At 38.8% G+C, this 25,277-nt stretch overlaps 2 protein-coding genes across 3 annotated transcripts in view; both read right to left on the minus strand.

The window, feature by feature from the left end:
* Positions 1 to 4,200: 4,200 nt before the first annotated feature.
* Positions 4,201 to 23,414, minus strand: LOC131433800 (midnolin homolog; the record flags this gene model as incomplete). Its single annotated transcript, XM_058600399.1, has 1 exon — positions 4,201 to 23,414. A coding segment is annotated over one exon (822 nt), but the record flags the coding sequence as incomplete, so codon positions are not given.
* The window catches only part of LOC131435037 (leucine-rich repeat neuronal protein 3-like), a 584,845-nt gene continuing 582,962 nt past the window's right edge, over positions 23,395 to 25,277 (minus strand). For both annotated transcript variants that reach the window (XM_058602505.1, XM_058602504.1), the window contains one exon: positions 23,395 to 25,160. In XM_058602505.1, the coding sequence (XP_058458488.1) occupies positions 23,415 to 25,025 (1,611 nt within the window). In that variant the 5' untranslated portion in view covers positions 25,026 to 25,160 and the 3' untranslated portion in view covers positions 23,395 to 23,414. The remainder of the gene's footprint in view (positions 25,161 to 25,277) is intronic.

Raw genomic sequence — 25,277 nt, forward strand, 5'->3', positions numbered from 1 at the left:
TTGATGATACAGAATATATCATCAACGTATCTCCACCAGTGATTAGGTAATAACCCCTGGTTTTTCAAAAGTTCTTCAAGATTTGCCATAAACAATTCGCATAAAAACGGGGAGAGCGGATTACCCATTGGTCCCCCTTGTAACTGTTTATAAAATCCGCCTCTGAATTTGAAGTAATTTACATCCATACAAAGCCGAGTAAGGTTCAGATATGACCTTACTTTCCTTTTCCATAAACTGTTACTATGTCGTTGAAGTAACCAATCTTCCAATAGATCGATTAAGTCCTTCATCGGGACACTTGGGAATAAGGCGGTTACATCGAATGACACCATTATTTTTTTTAATATTCTGTATCATCAAACGCAATGATTTATCAACTTTCTCACAAATTAATAATAACTTACATAAAAACATTAAATTCACCTATGAGGAGGAGAAAGACAACAGTTTACCTTTCTTAGATATCCTCATTGTCAGAGAAGCAAAAACCTTAAACTTCGAGATATACAGGAAGCCAACCAACACAGATCGGGTCATACCAAATACTTCTAATCATTCCCACCAACACAAAATGGCAGCTTTCCACCATATGATTCACATAATGCTGACCTTACCCCTTAAGAGAGATGCTGCAATAAAAGAGAAAAACTTTATTTTCGAAATTATAAAGCTCAATGGATATTCGGAGCGTTCAATCCAAACAATCTTCGACAAAAAATTAAGATTGTTGAAAAAACAATCACTTACAACTCTACCTCTCCCATCGGAAAATTTAAAAAGAATATCGGTGGACTTCAATCCAAACATTGCACATCCTTTGAAATCAAAACTAAATAAATTTGGTTTAGATTTAGCACCATGAACTGTCAATTGAAAAATTTACTAGGTTCTACAAAAGATCCTATGGATAATTTGAAAAAATCTGAGGTATACAAAATCTCGTGTTCTCATTGTGATAAATTATATATTTGACAAACAAAAATAACTCTAGACATCCGTTTCAAAGAGTACGTCGCTGAAATAGCGAAAGCATCTAAGGAATTAAAGAAAGGACTACCATATCATTTCAAGTCAAAAGTAGCTGAACATGCCTTTTCTGAAGATCATGAACTCACTACCAACGACATAAAAATCATAAGACAAATTTCCAACCCATGGAAATTAGACACAGCCGAAAGTTTAGAAATCTTCAAAAATAACTCCATTTCTTTATTGAATCGTGACCAAGGAAATAAGCCCTCCTGGCTATTCAAGTTATTACCGACACATAAGATATAAATAGATTTAGGAAATACTTAATCTCTTAATATCCCACTTCTTCAGTTTGTTACCCTCCGCTGACAATCAAACTACCGTCCTACCCGATTGTTACTACCTGTTTCTTCCCGTTTTTACCCGGTGACAATAAGACATTTCGTATAAAAGGAGCAGCATTACAGCATTCTTTCAAACAAACTTATAAAACCGATACACTGAAGAAGGATGTAAATGACATTCCGAAATACGCGTATCTGTATTGTAACGTTTGCTATGCTTCATTAAAGTATAGTGACTTTGTGAAAGTGTAGTAACGTGACAGTGAAATAGTGTAATTAAATGGTACAGAAATAGTGACACTATTGATCTTAAAGATGATTCTAAATCTACCCCCTTGGACAAGGACTAGTGAAGTACATGAGATGGCTTCCCTGGATATACTAGCACAAATTTGAAGAGAGGTGCTCAATCTCTGTAATACAAATAATTCAAAATTTGTACGTATTAGGTTAGGGATACACACTTAGAAAAAATCGTGTAAATTTAAATCATCTGTGACTGACATATTCGAGCGTCAAAAATAACCCATTTTTTAATGTGTTATTAATTTTACTTGGCACATAATTTTACAAACCTGTAATTTTACCATGAATTGATTTTTGTCGTGTAAAATTAAAATAAGTACTAATTTTACACAATGGGACATAAGTTTACGAGATCTTGCATTAAAATTCATGGTTTTTATGCACTAAAGAAATAACGATTATTTTAAATTATAATACATTGCTATTCATTAGCAAATTGTATTTATTGAATTACCAGTTCAATTAATGAAACATTTTCACCTTTACAGAATAAATTACAAGGTTTAACAAGAACGATTCTTCGGAATGTATGTAGACTTATATAGATGAAACATGACACCTATATACTGATATTGCTTACACAGAAAGAAATAATGAAATTTACACGAGATGTAAATCAATAGTAACATGGAATAAACATGGGTTGAATCGAAGTTTTGATTGAAAACCTTCTTCGATGCAAAACTAAATTGAATTGCATTGAATTTTCAATGAATATAACTGTATCTTTCAATTAACGCTTATTTTGCGATTAAATTATATTGAAACGTACAGAATTGTAAAGTAATTTTATGTTTAATTACCTGCTCCAAATATGTGCATGAAAATAGATGTAAATTCACAAAATATTTTTATCTGTGTAGGAATCCAACGTATGATTCGAGATAGCCTCTATTAGGCGCTTAACTACTCGCTGCTGCTGTCCCTTGCGTGTTGCATTTGATTTAGATCCACTTATGGGGAGAATCTTAAGAAAGTATTCCTGGATGAACTCCATGAACTTCGATGTTTGTTTCATATACATGAAATTATGTACGTAATGAATAGACATCAAATCCATAATGGCGACAATCAATAATTCGGTTCCTTCGCTTAAGCACACTTGCTCCGCAAATACATAATGCATCCACATATTATTTCCGCAATCTACAGCAACGAGTACTGGACCTGAACAGTCAGTAGTAACGTTATCAATTTTAGTGCCCATCTGGAAAAAATATATAAATAAAATGATGATGTAATTTCGCTCAATTTACATTACCTCTACATTACCTCTTTTTGAATAATAACGTCCTTAATCTTTTCTCCCAAAGAACAGCACAAAAACTTAAATATATCGTAATCCGATGAATAACTGTCTAATACACCAAACTTTTTATTGCTCTTCGAGAAATGAACGATTTTTGTCCGTTTAGCTGAGAAAAATTTCTCCAATAAATCCAATTAGACACCCGCGCGAAGAGAAATTTGTTGTTCTCTTAAAGAAGAATTTTAGGTACACGATAACGTATTTTCAGGTATTGAGAAATGTAATTTTACACAAGTAAACATTGAAGGCTATACGATTACTTGTTTTAAACAAATTTTCAGTAAAATTACTTCAAAGGCGGTAATATTGAAACGCTGTTACTCCAATTTTAGGAAACTAAAAAAAATAATTTCTTTACATGTTGTGGCATTGAAAATTGAGTTATTTTTCAGATTAGGTTTCGATAGATTGCGTCATATTGCAAAAAAGGTCATCGATAAAATTCCAAAATTTTTGGTGTGTAGTTATAAGTAGGTAGATATTTGATTAATAATTAAAATAAATATTATGATTAAACATTAGTATGTAAAACAAGAGTAACTATGTAATAACGAATGGTATGAACAACAAAGATAAAAAGCCAAAGGGACAAAACACTGTAAAACGTTGATGTAATACACAAAAATAAGATTAATAAACAGATATTTATGCAAAAAAAAAATACTCCCAGAAAAACTCTTCGAAGTTCCTTCCACTGAGTACTACAAATAAAATATTGTTTTTTTTTGTAGTTCTTTACTCTGATTTATTCAACTTTATTTATGTTTGTTTGTGAGCAATAAACTATACTTTAGTACAGAAGCACCGTTACAGTTCTGGAAGCGAAGCTGTAGAAGTTGCAAAATTCACATAATCAATCAACTATTATGGACGACTATTGATATTCGGATGAGTGAAAGTAGTATACCAGATTCATTTGTATTCACGTCCTCCAGCTATGTCTATGATATTACCCACCTGCCTTTTTTGGATAACTTTTTTCCTACTGAAGCAAAATTCACTAAATTCTCTGAGATTGTTATCAAGTCTAATTAACGATATTTCTTGATATTTGACAGCACATTACCTAATATTATTTTATTATGTTTTTCGGACCGTTTATCACTACTTACCAATACGTTGCTATTTTTCAAGTATCATAAAATTAACTTCCGTTTCGGATTTGGTTTTCGATCATTAAGCATCATTTCATACAAACCTTAGTGCAATTTATAGTATTCAAAAAAGTAAGACTTTTCTTTCTTCCAAATCAAATACACCCAAATGTTAATTTCAATCAAAAATACTCATTTATTTTCACCATTTTTCGTGTTCTCTATCAAATTTTCCATAGAATCGTAATATTTACAAGCGATATCTTTTTCTCGTTTCTTTTTGTTTCATTTATCATAGTACGACAGCTTTGCTTCACTTTCAATATCCATTTGATTTATGTCTTATAACATAGATTTAGTATATTTTAACTAGATGTCTAGAGTACGGATTTAATGTTTCATTTTCAATTTTTTTTCTGCTCTTATTTCTCACTTTGTTTGTTTATGATGTTCGCAATAAAATGTGTAAGTGACGGGTTGGAATAAAACATTGACTCAATCTGTGTTCGGACTAGTAGGCTAGATTGTTTATCTGATCGGATTCCCTTTTTTTGTTTCCTGTTTTTACGGTATTTGACATTTGATTTCGATTGTTCTAAGCAAATTTTGCTTCTCGGTTTACTACGGTGATATAACATCGGCCCACCAGGCGGGCATTCGTGGAATTTCAATTTTTTTTCTCCTAGCGCTAAGGTCTTATGTACAATTGTTACCATCAATTCTTCTTAGTAGCTCATTTTCTCGACAGTCGAATCATTATTTCGTTTCCTAGCTATTTACAACAACATTTCAACAACTAGAGCCATTTTGTACAGTTTTATTAGTAAAAGGAAAAAACGGTATGTAGTCACAATTAGTAAAAATCAGTTCACTGCTCCCTAATATATCGAATATTTACAGTGTGGTACGACTTTTGTGTCAAGATTTGCCAATTAGATATTGCTTACGAAATGTTCACAGGATACAAGACATTGTTGATTCATCGTCGACGTCAAAGCCGCCGGGGCGGTCACTAAACTAACTTCGTTTTTATTACATGATTATTTTAATGTCTTCCCCTCATTTGCCACCTCTAGGTTGCGGTCAGTGCTTTTTGACTGCAATTAATCCAATTACCCATTTTTTACAATTTTGTTATTTTTTTTTTAATCTCTCGACAGTTGTTCTTACAATGTCCATGGCATTTTATTACGACGCCATTCGAAGGGGATGAGGTTGCATCTGCAAGAGCAGTTAAGAAAGGGCGTAGTTCTTTACAGTTTTAGTCTGGCACGTTCTCATCGTTATCTCTTAAATTTCCATGCCTACTGCGCTAGGGCACGGATGGATGGGGCACGAGCCACTAGAGAAACATTAAAGCAGTGCGCGGGAGGACTAGTCTGCGTGGAATAGTTTTTATGATTTCATTAAATTGTCATGTGGAGCAAAGGGACGAAGCAGGCGTTGGGGCTACGTCCATCCGGTTGCTTTGATCTACCTGAAGAAGCAGGTAGGAAATTGCTTTTTCAAACCAACGACATTCTGAGCCCGTTTTACACCTTTCTTAATTACAATGAAGACTTGAGCTTGATTATTATAATTTTTAATGGGGGGGGGGGAACGCAAATTAAGGTCCCGCTGGCAGGGGATGTACATTTAATCGCTTTCTGCACGACCGTAGTTAGGTTTGTTGGGCGCACTCGGAACACTGCTGCCGCCAACTGGCAGTGATTTTAGATTCGAACGGTCTGCCAGAGAGTTCCCGTAAATGTTGGAACAGCTTACCGAAATCGTTTATACTGAATGAGGGAAAATTCCGAAAGCGGCTGTTTTTCGCTTGAATCGGGTGGCAGAGGAATAATCCGAAGCCGTTTTCGATGGTCGTGCTTTGTTTGTTCGGGGCCAACGGAAACAAGTTTAATTAACACTCAGTTCGGAAGAGGTAATTGAATTAGAACTTTTCGAACGATGCTCTCGAGATTTTGCTGTGCTACGCGAAATTCAATCGCGAACCATCAGTCGATTTTCCCGGTGGTAGGTCTTCCATGGCTCAGAGCTATTTGAAATAGTATAATTTGGTTTAGTAACTTGATTTCGGAATCATGCGCATCGGTGATGTGGATGCCACTTGTAAATAAACATAAAACGTTCGATATTGTTCTAAACTTTTCAGTATATAAAGCTTTAGGTGACTTGAGGGGAATAAATTTTCACTAATTTTAGATTAAGCTCATTGTTTTTACTTCTGTTGTCGTTGCTAGAAATTAGTGTTCGTGTATTGCGACCAACTCATTGGAAGCACATAATAGGATGAATCTATTATTGCACTGCTTTTCAGACAACTAGGCATTTAATAGTTAGAGCAAATTCAGCAGCTGGAAGTTCTATATGGAAGATCTATAATAGAACAGAAACTGGAACAAACGTACCCCCAGCAAGCCGTTCTAGTTTTATTTATTCGATCAGTTCTACTGTCAAATTTAAAACTGGTCTACGATGCCGCTCTATTTTTGTATATTTGAAACACGAGTAAAACACTGCTGGGGCTGCCAGTTTTTCTTGTTATAAAATTCAGATTTAAATTTTGTAACTGACATAAATTATGCATCTAGAACTGGAACACTACTGAATATGCCCTTAACACAGTAAATTCATGAAATTGGAACATGAACAAACAAGAATTTGACAACTTCCACTGGACGCATATTTCTCTTCGTGCATTAATACTCATCCCTCATTTAGAGATGTTTTTTATGTAATATCACACCTATGGAGCAATGGATCAAAATTTGGCTCACGCATTGCAATAATTCAAACTACTCGCGCGCAATGTTTGCAAAACTAACGCCTACACAATACTAGTGTTCGGAGAGCGTTTATCGACAGTCAAAAAACTGAACCTAGGGTGAATCGAAAGCCGATGGCCACAAAATCGTCGAAAGGTGAGGCCAGCTACAACATACGGAACCCTACGTTCTCCGTCCGAGATGTTCCAAGTAAGCCGGGAGAATTGTGTTCAACCATACATTAGCCGGACTGTTCACACACAGAAAAAGTGGTGACTCCAAATCGTGTCTATAAACAGACAAGTACAGAACACCTAAAGATACTGACGAAGTTTGATAGCGTGGTGCACGATAATAAGATCTACGAGAAGGCAGACTTTGAACAGGTTCTGTTATATGAGTATTACACGAAATTTTTGTGCAGGAATGCCATTACGAAAAAATAGCTCCACCCAATAGCAAAATATAAGATCAAGCGGATTCAGTTGTGATACAGTTGCAGTTCAAGCGAAACTGGCGCTCATTAACGAAGAAAGTAATCAGGGAAGCTGAGAAAAACACAAAAAAAATTAATTTTACAGGTGACTTAATCCCACATACAATGTGATTCATAGAGACCTAATTTATCAAATGACTATGATCGCTATGATTGTTTACTTTTTTTTTATTTTATTTCAACTTCATGTCATGAAATTTTAGATACCATATTGAATGTTCGTCCCCGTAAATTTGCGTGAACAGCGATTCCCTTCAATCGATAGATATATTAACGATTTTTCAAAATTTTGTTAAATATTATACGGAGAAGTTCGAAAACCTTTGAAATACATACAAATGTTTGTTTTCAAATATTTTATTTTTATAAAAACAGCAAGAAAAAAAGTAAAGGTTTTTTTTTTGCTGGTTTGTATGTACACTATGAAAAAATCGTGTAAACTTAAGTCTTTATACATGCACAAAAAAGTATCGTGATTCACTTAAATTTGGTTGGTAAACGACTGGACAATGAGCAATTCAGGCCCCAATGTGGTTCTTAGCCTCTTGTCCAGTAACTCCTATCCCTACCTCCTCCCGGTTGGGGTACGAGCAACCATAGGAAAGATCGGGTAACCAACCCCGGTGGGACCTTGGTCGTATGCTGACAGGGAAGAGGGGCTTGCCTTTCTTTACAGAGAGCGAGCCTACCCGAGCGTCTGTTCCCCATGTTGGGGTGGCTCGAAACAGCGTCTGTTCTCCATGTTAGAAACGGCTGATTACCGTCCTTGTGTCAGTGTGGGACTCTAAACAGTGCTGACACGATGGCCCTCCGGCGAGACAGGAGGTTGGTGCAGGCCTAACAAGCCGCCCGGAAAACATATGTTACGTACGATCAAGAAAGAAATTAGACTCGGAATAATCGGCAAAGACCTACGCGACGAACTTAGGACTACACAGCAAAAAATTATGAAATTTACAGGTGACATAAATCCATATATGACACAATTCAGAAGAACGTAATATGTAAAATGATTGCATTTCACAAGAATGATTTAAATGTACGTCAAACATACCCCACTTTTGAAGCAGACGTGTAAACTAACATGTTTCAGCAGTTATAAATATATCGAAATGCATTAAACTTGTGTTCGATTTCCTGTAAAATTGAGTCATTTTTGATGCTCGAATGTGTCGGTCTCAGAAGACTTAAATTTACACGATTTTTTCTTGGTGTGTACGATTGGAAGCTTGGCACATGGCACTGCAAATCGCTTGGCTTCCCAGGATACGACCGAATGCTGCATGATGAGCTTCAAATCCGCGGCTTCGATGTCGTAGCACTGCAGGAACTTTGTTGGACGGGACAGAAGGTGTGGAAAAGTGGGCATCGAGCGGCTACCTTCTACCAGAACTGTGGCAAAACCAACGTTCTAGGAACGGGATTTGTGGTCTTGGGAAAGATGCGCCAGCGCGTGATTGGGTGGTAGGCAATCAGTGATAGAATGTGCGTATTGAAGATCAAGGGTCGTTTCTTCAATTACAGCATCATCAACGTGCACTGCCCACATGAGACGAGACCCGATGACGAGAAGGAAGCATTCTACGCGCAGCTGGAACGAACCCACGATAGCTGTCCACGGCGGCATGTAAAACTCGTCATCGGCGACATGAATGCTCAGGTAGGCCGGGAGGCAATGTACAGGCCTGTGATCGGGCTGGAGAGCCTGCACGCGGTAACAAACGACAACGGTCAACGATGCGTAAACTTTGCAGCCTCCCGGGGAATGGTAGTTCGAAGCACCTTCTTCCCCAGCAAAACTATCCACAAAGCCACCTGGAGATCACCTGATCAATATACGGAAAATCAAATCGACCACGTTCTCATCGACGGGCGATTCTTCTCCGATGTCATCAATGTCCGCACTTACCGCAGTGCCAATATTGATTCTGACCACTACCTTGTCGCGGTTTGTATGCGCTCAAAACTATCGACGGTGCACAGTACTCGTCGCACAGGAACGCCGGGACTCAATCTCGATCAGCTACTTAGCATTCGTACTGCAGAGGAATACGCGCAACAACTGGAGCTAGTGCTACCAACGGAAAAGCAGCTAGGCGCGGCGACTCTTGAAGACGACTGGAGGAACATAAGGTCCGCCGTGAGTAGCACTGCTGCAACCGTTTTAGATACGAGGTTATCGAATCGAGGAAATGACTGGTTTGACGGCGAATGCCAGCAGTTGGTCGAAGAGAAGAATGCAGCAAGGGCGAGGATGCTGCAACACCGCACTAGAGAGAACGAGGAACGATACAGACAGGCGCGGAACAGACAGAAAACGGTTTTCTGAAAGAAAAAGCGCCACCAGGAAGACCAAGATCGCGAAACGATGGAACAGCTGTACCGCGCAAATGACACACGCAGGTTCTATGAGAAAGTGAACCGCTCACGTAGAAGCTACACGCCACAGGCCGAAATGTGCAGAGATACCAGTGGTAACTTTCTCACGAACGAACGTGAAGTGATCGACAGGTGGAAGCAGTACTATGACGAGCATCTGAATGGCGAAGTACAAGATACAGAGAACGGTACAGGAATCAATCTGGGTGCACGCTCAGCCGACGACAGATTCCCAGCCCCTGATCTGTCGGAGATAAGTGAGGAGATCGGCAAGCTGAGGAACAACAAAGCCGCGGGCAATGACCAGTTACCAGGCGAGCTGCTCAAACATGGAGTAGAGGCACTGGCTAGAGCGCTGCACTGGATGATTTCTAAGATTCGGGAGGAGGAGATTCTACCGCAGGAATGGATGGATGGAGTGGTATGTTCCGTCTACAAAAAGGGCGATAAGCTAGATTGTTGCAATTACCGCGCAATCACATTGCTCAACGCCGCCTACAAGGTACTCTCCCAAATCCTTTGCCGTCGTCTATCACCAATAGCTAAGGAATTCGTAGGGCCGTACCAAGCGGGATTTACTGGATCACATATTCGCGATAAGACAAGTACTCCAGAAGTGTCGTGAATACAACGTACCCATACATCACCTGTTCATTGACTTCAAAGCGGCATACTACACAATCGATTGAGAACAGCTATGGCAGATCATGCACGAATTCGGTTTCCCGGATAAACTGACGCGATTGGTCAAAGCAACGATGGATAGAGTGATGTGCTACGTCCGAGTATCTGGGACGCTCTCGAGTCCCTTCGAATCTCGGAGAGGGCTACGTCAAGGTGATGGACTTTCTTGTATCTTGTTCAATATTGCCCTGGAAGGTGTGATTCGAAGAGCGAGGATCGACACGAGCGGCATGATCTTCCGAAAGTCCGTACAACTTTTTGGCTTCGCTGACGATATTGATATTGTGACACGTAACCTTGAGAAGATGATGGAAACCTAAATCGGACTGAAATCTGAAGCTAGGCGTATCAAACTAGTCATAAATGCGTCGAAAACAAAATGCATAAGCGGAAGAGGCTCTAGAGAGGAAACACTACGCCTCCCACCACGAATATTGATAGACGGTGACGATATCGAGGTGGTTCACGAGTTCGTGTATTTAGGCTCACTGGTGACCGCCGAAAATGACACCAGCAGAGAAATACAGAGACGTATTTTGGCGGGGAATCGAGCGTACTTTGGACTCAGAAAAACCCTTCGATCGAGAAAAGTACGCAACCGCACGAAATTGACCATCTTAAAACGCTTATTAGACCGGTTGTTCTCTATGGCCACGAGACCTGGACTATGTTGGCAGAGGACCAACGTGCCCTCAGTGTTTTCGAAAGAAAGGTACTGAGGACCGATCAAGTGGAGGGTGATCTCAGAAGCATCCGTGCCTTGAGTGGGTGGCGACGAGCAGCCATGGACCGAGTTATGTGGCGACGTATGCTTGATACAGCAAAGGACACCCGAGGCCTATAGCTGTTAGATAAGGTAAGTAATTCACTTAATTTACAATTCAAAGCATGTAAAGATAAGTCAGAAATTACAGCATGCTTGAATTCTCCAAAACTGATACAGAGCCACAAGAAAATGAAACAAAAATAACTGCTCAGCACAGTAGGGGAATGCGGGGCAAAGTGAGACCCTAATGGCTAACGATTTTTTTATTTTCAAATATTGTCGAATAAAATGTATTCATAAAAAAATTGTAAGTTTTTTTTATCTATGAACTAATAGTAAAAAATATAATGGGGACAAATTTCAACAATCTGTAAACAAAAATGTTCATTTTTCCTATTTGTCCTCTAAAGCGGAGTAAAGTGGGGACTTTGGAAAAACCATGGACTATGAGATCAAATATCATTTGTTGTTGTTTCTCAAGGTTTCTAGTTAAAGTTGAGTTACATAAAATTAGAAATAAATGAAGAACCTCAGCGAAAATGAGCGTTATGATTTCCTTACATAGAATGTTCCGAAGCTTTGCCCCTCCCAATTTTGCCAAAAGCACGTTGATAATTTAATATGCATTATTTATGCATTCTAGAATAAATACAACACTTCGACGCCATATGAATTGTTCTCGTGCATAGCAATAATGTGTTTGTATACTTGTGTTTTACTAGCCAACGAAACGGCTATTATAGACTAGAATCTTGATGAGCTTTCATTTAACAACTCTCGCATTGATTTTTAGAGCTTGTAGGTTAACCTCCAGCCGATTTTTTTTTGTAAAAAATCAATTTCACCATACTAAATCCCGTACAAACTTTAAGCACCGGTTGCGAAAATATTAAAATATGAAAATTTTATATACGATGGGAACAATCAAGCACGTATACAAGCCCCCCTCCGAAAATCGAGAAATTTCAAGGGGAGACAGGGGTTAGACAGGATACGTGGTTAAAACGGACAGCTTAAATATCTTATAAACCTACTATTATTTTGATTCTTACACACTTAAAAAAAAGATGCACATAAATGGAGTGTCGCAGTTCACACATATTTACGTCGAAGAACATTTAATATTGTGTCTGAAATTCCATGCCATGAAATTCATTGAAATAAAAAAAAATAATACTGATAGCAACCGCCGCGACTTGAACCGAGAATCATTGGATCGCAAGTACGTCTGTTAATCGACTGAGCTCCAGAAGCATACATCTGCTTGGCTGTTCAAAGGTGCATTTGAATTCATACAGACGCACCTGCTAGCAGAACGCAAGGTTCAGTCGAAACCAGTAAAATTCAAGCTCATCTAACATTAAGTCATTACAAATAAATTTTTCTGTCATTTGATAAATTAGGTCTTTATGAATTACATCGTATGATGGATTAAGTCACCTGTAAAATTCAAATTTTTTTGGAGTGTAGATTGATTTTGTAAACGCGCTTGTAGATGACACGATAGAGATGACTTGGGTAAAAAATCAGTTTTAATGGATGTTTTTTTTTTCAATTTCTACAAAGTGTCCGATCCAGCCCCGGTCTACCCTATATTATGAAAACACCCCCCGAAACTTTTTTCTGGGTACGCGCCTGAGAACAATTGATGGATCGCTGCTTGAAAAATGTTAAATATTGTTTGTCGTTTTCATCTTTCCTTTGTTTTGATATTTTGAAATGGACAGAATGAAGTTTTAAGAGTTATTAAATAAACGTAGACTTTGAATCGCTATATTTGTTCTAGAATAGCACCAATATTAATATTTTCTGAATAAAAGTGCTACCGTTTGTAAATCTCAGATCAGCGCTATGCAATTATATCAAGCAAGATGCGATGCTACGTAACAGCAGTGCTTTTATGCAGTTACATTTCCAATATATGTCTCAAATGCAATACTCAGATTTAAATTCAACTTTAATATCATATCGGTGTTCATTTTATGCCAGTTTTGTGCTATCGCGTGATGCTTATAACTAGTTGGGTAGTGTATCAAATTTTTAATCTCGGTTGATTGGTCTCGCAAGTCAGTTCATGTATGTTCGAGCCCCAATCTGAAACAATTATAAGCGATTATTAGGATAGTAGCATTAGGCATCCTTCTTTTCCGTACACTAATGAATCGACTGCAAAGTCCGCCTCGGTGTGTGGAAACCAGATATTATTGTGAATTAAAATACTACGCTGATCTCAATTATAGCGCCACGAATCAATTTTCTCCAAGTTCAATCGAAAACATTCCATCCGCAAATTGAACTCATATGCGATCCTAATCGGCACGGGTAGCAATTAATTTGCCACTTAAAGCTCGATACTGATGCCAGATAACGTACTGATCGAGCCGAGAGCAAGATTTATGCTACCTCATCGGCTAATCCACTAACTGGCAGAGGCAATAACATCATCATCAGCATCATCAACAACAATAATAACAATAGTGAAAGCTTTCTACTCTGCTGCGCGGACCCAATCACTCAGTAATGGCACCATCGCACCCGAGAACCAAAAGAGTCTATCCCGGCCGTCTTAGGCCCCGTTCAGCTTCAGTGTCATGAATAACGAAATGTGTTCCAATAAATATGATTGATGGCCTTTCCCTACAGTGAAGGTAGTCGTCCCAATATCGGAGTAATAACTCCCGGCTGATGTGGTTCAATGGAAAAATGGATGGGCCGTGTGTGTAGGATAGTACCCGATTGCTCCCGGAAGGCCGAGCGACGGTATGTTCAGGAACCCCTTCACATCGGTAAAAATTTCACTAGGCGAGTGAGGAAAAAAAACCTTTTGCGGCAGAAGACGCTAGATTGGCAATTAATTCGGCCGAGCAAAAGCACATACATATATCGGTTGAAAGGTGGGGTGATAGGTATAAAAAATTGAGATCTTGTATTGAAGGCTGACAGATTTGAAGCTGCTGCTTCTGCGTTTTAAGCTTGATCCAGAGTTCGTTTCTTGACCATGGAGGCATTCAAGTGGTGAACGAGACAATAATTGATGATTGATTGAGTGGACTCAACATGCAGGGGTGGGAAATGAATGAGATTGTCTATTGGTCCCGTAGCCAGAGACCGAAGCTTTTTTTTACCACTATTACTTCCTTCCATGGCCTACGGAAAGCGGATCATGGAACATCGCTCTGATTTTAGGCTTGGGAGTATGGATGGCGAACCTACCAAGGCGTATGATGCAAACTACATGTTTGGCCTAGTTCGAATAACAGAGCAAGGAAAGTGACACAGTTTTACAGTGATCTAATGTGCACTTTGATTACCACTCGAAATAGCAGAAAAGTTTTGCTTTGAGTTCGAGACTTAGTTATTATAGGTAAATGATGTTCTCCACTGTTACCGATGCGACTGTTTATGCATGAGTGAATTTTAAACAGAAAATAGGCCAACTTGGGTTGCAACCTGAAAGGCTGCCGGGTTGTAGGATTTACAAAACAATCGATCGGGTCGTTGTACGACCGACGACTTCTGAAGATTCAAATGATTCCACTCGATATGTCGAAAAGTAATCATTATATGTAACAGATCGGCTGAAAAGTTCGTATCGTTTCTATGAGAGGGCGCCACTAGAATTAAAACTATACCATTTTCAGTTAGTGCCAACCTTCAAAAGATACGTGTATAAATTTGACAGCTGTCTGATTATTAGTTTGTGAGATATTGAATTTTGAGTGAAGCTACTTTTGTTATTGTGAAAAAAATGAAAAAAAAGGAATTTCGTGTGTTGATGAAACACTACTTTTTGATGAAAAAAAGTGCCGCCGATACCAAAAAATGGCTTGATGAGTGTTATCCAGACTCTGCACCGGGCGAAGCAACAATTCGTAAGTGGTTTGCAAAATTTCGTACTGGTCATATGAGCACCGAAGACGATGAACGCAGTGGACGTCCAAAAGAGGCTGTTACCGATGAAAACGAGAAAAAAATCCACAAAATGATTTTCAATGACCGTAAAGTGAAGTTGATCGAGATAGCTGATTCCCTAAAGATATCAAAAGAACGTGTTGGACATATTATTCACGAATATTTGGATATGAGAAAGCTTTGTGCAAAATGGGTGCCGCGTGAGCTCACAATCGATCAAAAACAACAACGAATTGATGATTCTGAGCAGTGTTCGGAGCTGTTATATCGAAATAAAACCGATTTTTTTCGTCGATATATAACAATGGACGAAACATGGCTCCATCACTTCACTCCGGAGTCCAATCGACAGTCAGCTGAGTGGACTGCACGCGATGAACCGAACCCAAAGCGTGGAAAGACTCAACCATCGGCCAGTAAGGTTATGGCGTCTATATTTTGGGATTCGCATGGTATAATTTTCATCGACTACCTTGAAAAGGGAAAAACCATCAACAGTGACTATTATATAGCGTCATTAGAGCGTTTGAAGGACGAAATTTCAAAAAAACGGCCTCATTTGAAGAAGAAAAAAGTTTTGTTTCATCAAGACAATGCACCGTGTCACAAGTCGATGAAAACCATGCTGAAATTGAACGAATTGGGCTTCGAATTGCTTCCTCATCTACCGTATTCTCCAGATTTGGCCCCCAGTGACTTTTTCCTGTTCTCAGACCTCAAGAGAATGCTCGCTGGTAAAAAATTTAGAAGCAATGAAGAGGTAATCGCTGAAACTGAGGCCTATTTTGAGGCAAAGGACAAATCGTACTACAAAAATGGTATCGAAAAGTTGGAAGATCGCTATAATCGCTGTATCGCCTCTGATGGCAATTATGTTGAATAATAAAAACGAATTTTGGCAAAAAAATGTGTGTTTCTATTAAACGATACGAACTTTTCAGCCGAACTGTTATTAACTTAACATTCTAATCAGTAATCAACGATTGGGAATCACAGGATGATAGAATGAGATTGGTAATAAAAGCAAATGTTCTCTTCAAAGACAGGGCTCGAGCTGTCCAATCCAATCCAATAGCACTCCAATCACTGAAACTGTTTTATCATTTTAACTATCATGGGATGCGATTGAACACAGATTAAAATTTAAAAATTGAACGACATTTCGATTGAACAGAGCGGTAAAATTTCATTTCAATCGAATGTTATTAGATCAAAATGAAACTTTTTGACTATTGACTGTCGGCACATCCATTTCACTTCTGTTGTCATACTCAAATGAAGCTCCCCAGAATTCATCGTCAATTGAATAACCGTATCTAGTCACCAACACTCTCTCCGGCCAGAATTATAAATAAAGGGTGGCGGTTCTCATTTGAGTTTTCGATTATCACCAGCAAGTTTGAAACGATATTTTTCGACTGTTTGAAATGTATTGAGATGTGTTCCAATGTAATTAAAATGAAAACTGAAAGTTCCCTCCTAACTAATTTATGTTCAATGAAGAACTGACGTTCTGTACGTCAGCGAAGGTTGCAATGATAACTGATAGAAACTTTGTGCAGAAATGTATATTTTAGGAATTACAATGTGGCAACCGCATTCATTTGATTGAAACATTAAAAAAAACTTCAAATTTGTTAGGATTTTTAGGTGTCTTGAATAATGAATGCCTTCACCGTTTTCCATACTCAATCAATTGTGCTCAACTGGTAAGAGATAAAAATCGGCTTTGTAGACATCGTTAGTTGTTCGATGAGAGGACACGATTTTCAGGAATAAGTAGAACACTGTCTGCCAAATATCGAAAAAAGAGACACTTCTCGATTATACACCCTCTAGAACGGAATATTTGTTTTAGTATGAGATCAGAGCTGCAAATTGTCAGTCATGTCAAATGACCTTGACAGACTGACCAAAATCATCGTCAACTGTAATCGGTACGATCAAAGTGTCTGTCAAATGAGATACTCGATAGTTCAATGACCAAGTAGAAGTATACTCAGTCAAAGACAGGTGACGCATTTTGTTCTCTCTCTCATTCTCCTATTCCCTGTTGACGTAAAAAATTCCAACATAACATAAACATAGATTGTTAAAGTTAATTGTTCCTTGTAAAAAGTCATCGAATTTCGGAGTTTATTGGTGTACATGAATTCAATTCAATGTTTATGCTGCTTGATTAATATTTAGTCACATCGTAATCAAGCAGTGACAGGAGAAATGAAGATAATATCAATCGCATCGGCAATCAATGAGCGTCCTGGTGAGTTTAATATCAAGAGAATTTAAGTTATGACAGATCGGCTCTCAGACACGCAATATATGATAATTGGTAGAGTCTGGTTGGCAGCAGTCCAGTGACATAAACTTTCCAAACTTCGTTGTGCAAAGTTGCTCGTTGATAGTGACATTTAGCAGCTCTGTATGAGATCCGATTGGCATCATGATTTCGGTTTGTGTACATTAGGGCACAGAGAACAGACATCTGAGCTAGTACAAACTTTTTCAAAAACCGTTGTAAAACATACAAGTAAAAATCAGTTAAAAATCACCGTTGCACACGACCTTACACGCATGAATTATCAATGCACAGTGGTCCGAAACCGGAAATTAGCGTGACAAAAATATTTTCACTATTAAATATTAGTTTTTTTGTAGTTGGTGTCAAAGTTGTGTGTAATCAAATGGCGCTCCTGTTAATGAAAACAGAAGAAAGGATACATTTTTATCGATCTGGCATCTAATGAATATTGATATTTGAAGCTTGACTAGTTTTTGTAGAAAAATCAATCATAACTTTTTATTGGTAGCTCATATGAAAAAGCTTGGTTGAACAAAATTATGCGCAACAATTAGTTCAACAACTCCTCTGAAGACACCTTTTCAGTAGAACGTTTCATAAAAAAGTTATAACAAAAAAGTGATATTTCAGGAGCCACCCTACTTTTACTCGGGAAAATTTATGTAACTCGATCAAAGGAAAAGCTAGAGAGGTGCTTTTTTCAGCAAAGCTATCGAAAATAAAATTTTCTACAACTTTATTGTACACCAAAATCATTTTTGAGTTCAATTAAGAAAGTTAGATTCCAGATTTTAATCTAAATGAGGACCACCCTAGTAACTTTTTTCATCAAAAGTAGCGCCATTTGATTACACACAACTTTCGTCAAGACACCAACTGCAAAAAGCTAATATTTAAAGTGAAAATATTTTTGTCACGCTAATTTTCCGTTTCGGACCATAGTGCATTGTATGCAAGCTCGAACGCAAGAGCCCATAATGGATTACTGGACTGCTCGAAGCGCCTCTACAGGAGAATTGGTACTTTGAAATTTTGAGATTTCCGAAATCAAACTTTTTTATGACAAATATATTAGAATTGTATAAAACGTTGAGAACTGAAAATATCTAAAAAAAAGTATTTTTAAATGGACTTGAGAATTGAGAAATCTCTTTTGCATAGGGACTTCTTGAGATGCTTAAACTGTTGAGCACTACCGCTTTACGAAATTAGATATAGTCCCTTTTTGCACCTCAGTGTACACTCTGTATTCATTTTAGACCAAACAAACTTAACAGGCGATAAAGAATGGTACACAAAAAAATATCTCATTTCAACACAATTCATAATTTTGAATCAAAAGTAATGGACAGGAGTCTCGCTTCTCATACCAATTTCAAGAAAAAAGCACTTCTTGTAGCCCTTGAAAGTTTGGGATCTGGAAATTAATCGTGTTTTTCTATCACGTCGTTCACTTTGCAAGTTGTTACGCCGAAGCTCTTCTTACGGCGTTTCAACAAGGTAATGCGTTCTGCTAATGGCACTAGGATATTTCTTTCACCAATAATGGTTATTTTATCAATAATTCTAATGCAAACATATGCTGTAGACAAATTTTTGTTAGCATTCGAGCATGCATGATGATATATGACGTGTTGCTACCTCCTATTGTAGCAAAAGCACGGCTAGCTAGCAACGAACTGTCTTCTCAATGTGATTTGATCAAGACACACAGGTTCATTGATTTGAAATGCCATTGAATGATCTGTCACAAAGGAGTGGACCTACCAGTGAGCACTTGTATAGGTCCTAAATTAAGGCATTTGAACATCAGTCAAATTAAAAATTGTAAGAACTGAAGACGAAAACCAAATTCACAGTTTGATAGAGCAACTCGTCTCAAAAAAAGAGACGATGTACAGAGTATAAATATAAACTTGGAGTTTAGTAATTTTATTTTGAAGATATATGCAAAAAAAATTACTAACAAGTTACATCCTTAAAATACTTTGTCTGTATGGATTTAACACAATATGATGATTGGTGATTGTTTTGGGTTATTTTATTTTACCGAAATAAAGCACAACATACTTGGTCCATATTTAGGGTTATTTCTGTTTTACCTTTTTTTATAAATATAAAAAAATAATTATAGAATTCGCTCAAACTTTAAAAAATTTTCCGAGGCCGGAGGGCCGAATGTCATATTCCAATCGATTCAGCTCGACGAACTGAGCAAATGTCCGTGTGTGTGTGTGTGTGTGTGTGTGTGTGTGTGTGTGTGTGTGTGTGTGTGTGTGTGTGTGTGTGTGTGTGTGTGTGTGTGTGTGTGTGTGTGTGTGTGTGTGTGTGTGTGTGTGTGTGTGTGTGTGTGTGTGTGTGTGTGTGTGTGTGTGTGTGTGTGTGTGTGTGTGTGTGTGTGTATGTGTGTTGTCAACTAAGAGGTCGAGATCTCAGAGATGGCTGGACCGATTTTGATTTTGAACTAGTCGCAAATGAAAGGTCTCCCCGTCACCCAGAATGCTATTGAATGGTTTTGGGATCGGATGTTTACTTTTTGAATTATACGAAGTTTTATGTCAAAATTTTCAGTTTTTTGACAGTATCTGTCACAATTGACCTTGAAACCAGTATATGTCTTCAGAGTTAGATTCCGCACGGTAATACCTATTCAACAAGCCATAGATTGTTAAAATCCGTCCATTTTTAACGGAGATATCGAAATTTTTCTGTAAGCGACTTTTCCCCCTATTCCAGCAGTGGGAGTTTTGAGCGCTGTATGACAAAGAAATGCTTGGGAGCAACGGAAAACAAGATTTTTCATACTGTTACATACAATTGTTTCTAAGTACCAAAAAGACAGCATCCTTTTTCATGACATTTAGCCTCGAACCGATTTTAGCACGGTTCGTTTTTGGCAACATAATCGTTCGAATATGATATATTGGAAAGACGGCAGTACTTCCGAATTCAGAACAATTTCATAATTATATTGATTTAAATTGCTTACAGCAATAAATGCTGGAGGAACAAAACACCCATATACCATTCGAATCAGTTCGTCGAGATCAGCAAATGCGTGTGTGACAAATAATTTCACTCAATTTTTTACCTTTTTTTCGAAGATGACTCAACCGTTTTCTACAAACTCAGATTCATATGAAAATTCGTATGCTCCTAAACAAGGTTCCTGGTGAATTTAACTGATTTCGGCTGCATCGATTTTAGAATTCCGGTTCCAGTATCGAATCGTTTCTCAAAGCTCAATCATTTTCTCAAAATTTCTCGATCATTTTCGCCAAATTGAACTTCAAAAACAAAAATTCAGGTCCCATACAAAATACAAATCCGGACTTAAGGTCCCATACAAAATTGATGAATTTTATCCGATTCTGGAATTACAGATGATGAGCTTTAAAAATTCATACCGATACAGAAGATGTAAATTGTTTGGCGTATTGATTTAAGGCCATTCGAATCATTTTGGGTTATGCCAGTTCCTGAATACCGGCTCTGGAAGTACCATAAATGATGACGAAAAACTCTAAAGTGGAACTTACTTCGACATCTCATGGAATGTTCAATCGATTGTCACACGTTAAGATTGAAATTCGATACGATTTGCAGTTTCGGCATTACAGGGTAATGAGTGATTAAAATCTCTATTTGCCGTTTAAAACGACGATAATTAAAATAATGTCATGAGAACTGAAACACCTAAGAATATCCATGCAAAAAACACATGCGGATTTATAATAAAAGGTATCATCTCACTGCTAGGTGGATTAATCACGTTTTTTAGAATAAATTGACATGTTCTGAATTTTTTCAATAAATATCAAATCATATAAAGTTTCCGATCCGTTGCTAAGTACAGAGCTAGCCTACTGAAACGAAACTATGCGCATTGCCCACGCATAGTATATCGTCCGGTAATTAGATCCCTAGTTAAATACATACACCCCTAGCAAAGTGCTAATAATATGGTGTGGTTAGTACTCAAGTGTTGTAGTGTCAGAAGAATCGTAGCACCAGCCATACATTGGCTCTGTACACTCTGAATCGGCTGCGATGTCTGTTGAAACCGGAGGTCAAATTTCACTACAGGAATGTAATACCAAGGCTTAGTACTCAAGTGATGATTCAAAAATTTTCCCAAATATAACAAAACATGTACTATTGAAGTTTTTAATTCATTGAAATAAAATCATTTGCATACTTTCTAGAGTAATCAAAAAATTGGGATTTTTTCTTGAGCTGAAAGGTATGCAGCCCCTTAATAATGAGTACTGATTTTTTGCATGGATTAGAAGTAAAATTTTATCCTGATTATTCTTTCTTTCAAAAATAACTAGTTATTTTTTAGCCGTTCGCTAACAGATTACCCGTTTCTAGTTTCCTGTACCAGGTATTACATCGCAATGTTTTTGTGATATTTTCAAGAAATGAAAAAAATCAACTCTCCACAGTTGCGGGATCTTTTTTTCTCCAAATAGAATTGCCACCGAGCGGAGAATGCATCCTAAGTGGGAGTGAGTCTTTTCGCCGAATACATTACATTATTAATTTTAGGAAATCAAATTCTGGTTCCTCTTTACAAACAAAAACGACGAGACGAAGCTGCATTAGCCATTTTGATTATTTGTGCTTTGTTAACAGAAAAGTATCGCAAAAGTTTGCTTAGTATAAACACCAAAGCAAATGCTTTGATACTTGCTAGTCAACTAGCTTTCCTGGAAGTGCCATTCTGAAGATCATTATTTCAATTTGATAAATTCAATCAGGACAGTTTCCTTTGTGAATTGAATGTGGGAAGAAGAATTTATCTGTTATTATACATAGGAATAATAACGGCGAATATACATTTAGCGAACCTGTTTCTCTCAGTTCTGAAACTGTGTGGAAGTTTCTTTGCAGGTTCATAATAACACAAATTAATTTTCTCTGATGTTATTAACAAAAACCAAAAAGTTCGAGACAAGTTCAAACTAAGCATAATAAAGTATCTTCTCTAGCAACAACTGATATTTCCCGAGGTAGGTCCACAAAAGCAACAAACAACCAACTAAGCACTCCTTATCCTTGCAAACCTTCAAATTCGAGGTGACACGGGGGAATCCATTCTAATCCGTTACATTACAATACATAATAGCTTTTCTTAAAAATCACAATAATGATAAATAGTCTGTACTGTACAGCTAGTCCTTCACCAGTTCATTCTGGCTGATCTCGCTCCGACCGAAAGCTCGCCGCCACTTGCTCTACCGAGAACATCCCCCTATCAGTGATAGTGTCGCATTGTTTTCCTACCGCCGCCGGTTCCACCCCCACCGTTCGTCAAAACGGGCCGTTCGCCGGACGTGATGGCAACCGTACCGGGAGATGACATTTTTATGCCATTCTCTCGAATGACACAACCACCGCCACCACCACCGGCAGCCCTGCCGGCAATGGCGACGGTATTATTGTTGATGTGATTAAGTGTATTTACATTGTAATTTGCTACCAACCCATTGCGGATCGGCAGTTCCGGGGGTGTCGGTGTGGACGGTGACGTTTGCGGCGGTGGTTGCGATGGTGGTGGCGATGTGGTTCCACTATTGTTGCTGTCATCCTCATTATCGTCGAACACATCGTCGTCCAGTTCGTGGTCGGACAACTGACGATGATGGGACTGTTGGTGTTGTGGGTGGTGGTGCTGGTGATGATGGTGGTGGTGATGGGTCTGATATTTCTGGCGACCATTTGGCTGGCCGGAACAGACGGCCAACCCTCCACCGCCGAGGGTGTTCGTTTTGGCATTAAAGTGGTCCTGATTCAGCCGTAGCGGTGCAAGGGTTTGCGTCTGATAGGTGATTTGGTGATAGTGATGGTTGTTGACATTGTTGGACAACGTCGAGAAGTTGCCGGAGCTTGCGTTACTACTGGTGCCGGTGTGCGGTGGAATCGGTGGGGTGTAATTGGGGAAAAGTTTCATTCCCGGCTGCTTCAGATGCTCCTGACTCAGCTGTAGGAATGTGGTAGCCGTTCCGTTGCAATTACTGCCAGGACAAATTTGATGCTGCGAACCTCCCCTCCGAGGTGGTGGAGGGGGAGCCTCTAGCTATAGTTCCGTTACCGGTATGTGCCGAATTCCATGTGTGTGATGGTTGTTGATTTGGTAGTTGTTCAATGTGGTTGGATGCACTCCCAAACCGCACGGGTTCGAATGTCGTCCCATGTAATCTTCTTCGGAGAAGGTTTTCTGATACTCACGCTCTTTTCGACCAATGGCACTGTTTCCCCAGCCACCTTTCACTACTTCTCGAATTCTCCTGCGACATTTGTAGAGCACTAGTGCCAAAGTTGTCAGAATTGCCGCAGCTGCCACTAGCACAGCACAAATTATCGCTTGCTGTCTAGGATCCGTATGGGAACATCCCAGAAGATCTGGCGATAAGACTTGCAGAGCTTGCTCCCTCAACCTGTCCGGTGAGGCACATATCACCGGAATCTGATTCTGACTACCGTTACTCTTATTAACTAGCACATTCCGGAGCCACAGGATTCTACAATCACAAACTATGGGGTTCTCAGAGAGGTCCAAATCTACCAGTTCATTCCACGAGAACAACCCATCCGATAGAGTCGTCAGGGCATTGTCCTTCAGTATTAGTCGCTTCAGATGCGGCAATCCACTCAGGGCTCCTTCGTGTATTTCCGTTAGGGCTTTGTTTGACGCTATAACGATTTCCTCGAGATTTGCATTAGCCGAAAATGCTCCACCATCGATTCTATTCAGTTTTAACGATCCTGATATGTCCAATTTTCTAAGGTTGCTCATTCCCGCGAAGGCCGCTGTCGAAATGCTATCAAAGTCATTTTGTCCTAATGCCAGTTCCTCCAACCGAACCAACGACATTAGCTCCGTGGTCGGTATCCGATTCAATCGGTTATCCGACAAATCCAGTGTCCTTAAATCCTCCAATCCATTGAAACTCTCGCTGGTAACATTGGAAAGAGCCGCTCCTTTCAAATCCAGATGACTTAACTTATTAAGCTTCACAAATGCATCCTTCGGAATGGTGGTAAACGAATTTATTCCTAAGTAAAGTTCCGCTAAACTGGTCAGTGGTCCGAACGCCGTTGATGGGACGGCGCTTAACGTATTGTCGTCCAGATACAGAACCTTCAGATTTGTCAAACCCTCGAACGCTTTCGAGTCAATTTTTCCAATCCTATTCTGACCTAAATTGAGCTCTTCAAGTTTTTTCAAACCGAAGAATACACCTTCCGTTAGCTCATCCAGAAAGTTTCCCCGGAGATTTAGGATCGAAAGCGATTCCAATCCGAGGAAGGTTTTGTTCGAAATAGAGCCCACCTTGTTGTGATTCAGGTGCAGCTCAGTAAGTTTCTTCTGGTAAGCGAATGTTCGTGGCGGCATGTTGAACAAATGGTTGTAGCTCAGGTCCAGGAATGTAAGTTCGGCATAGAACTGCATTGACGAGTCAATGGTTTTGATTTTATTGTTTTTAATGACCAATCGCTGAAGCGATGGATTCAGAACTATCGGTAAAACGTCCAGATGGCCTTCACCGCAGGTCACTACTAGGGTGTCGTCATCGCACTGGCACCCTATGGGGCAGTTGGCTAAGCCGGCATGACCAGTGGGTAACAGGAAGGTACCCAGCAGCAGCACTGGAACCAGTGTGATGTGTATAACTTGGCATAGCATCTTGAAGATTTTATTTCGTTGGTGCTGTCACGTGAGTATGAGTATGTATGTGTGAGTTGGTATCTGAGAATCGCCAGGTGTCGTAGATTATCTCAATTCTCGTTCGTTATGCTAACAGTGCCGGTTGATCATAGTCTGAAACGGAAGTGAGAGAAAAAAAACGAAAAAAAGCGTTATTATAAAATGTGTCATAAGCCTTTTATTGGATTAACGATGGACAACGCCTATCGGGCTCAGAGAAAATGGAAGCAG

This window comes from Malaya genurostris, chromosome 3 (assembly GCF_030247185.1).
Source record: "Malaya genurostris strain Urasoe2022 chromosome 3, Malgen_1.1, whole genome shotgun sequence".
Classification (NCBI taxonomy): Eukaryota; Metazoa; Arthropoda; class Insecta; order Diptera; family Culicidae; genus Malaya; species Malaya genurostris.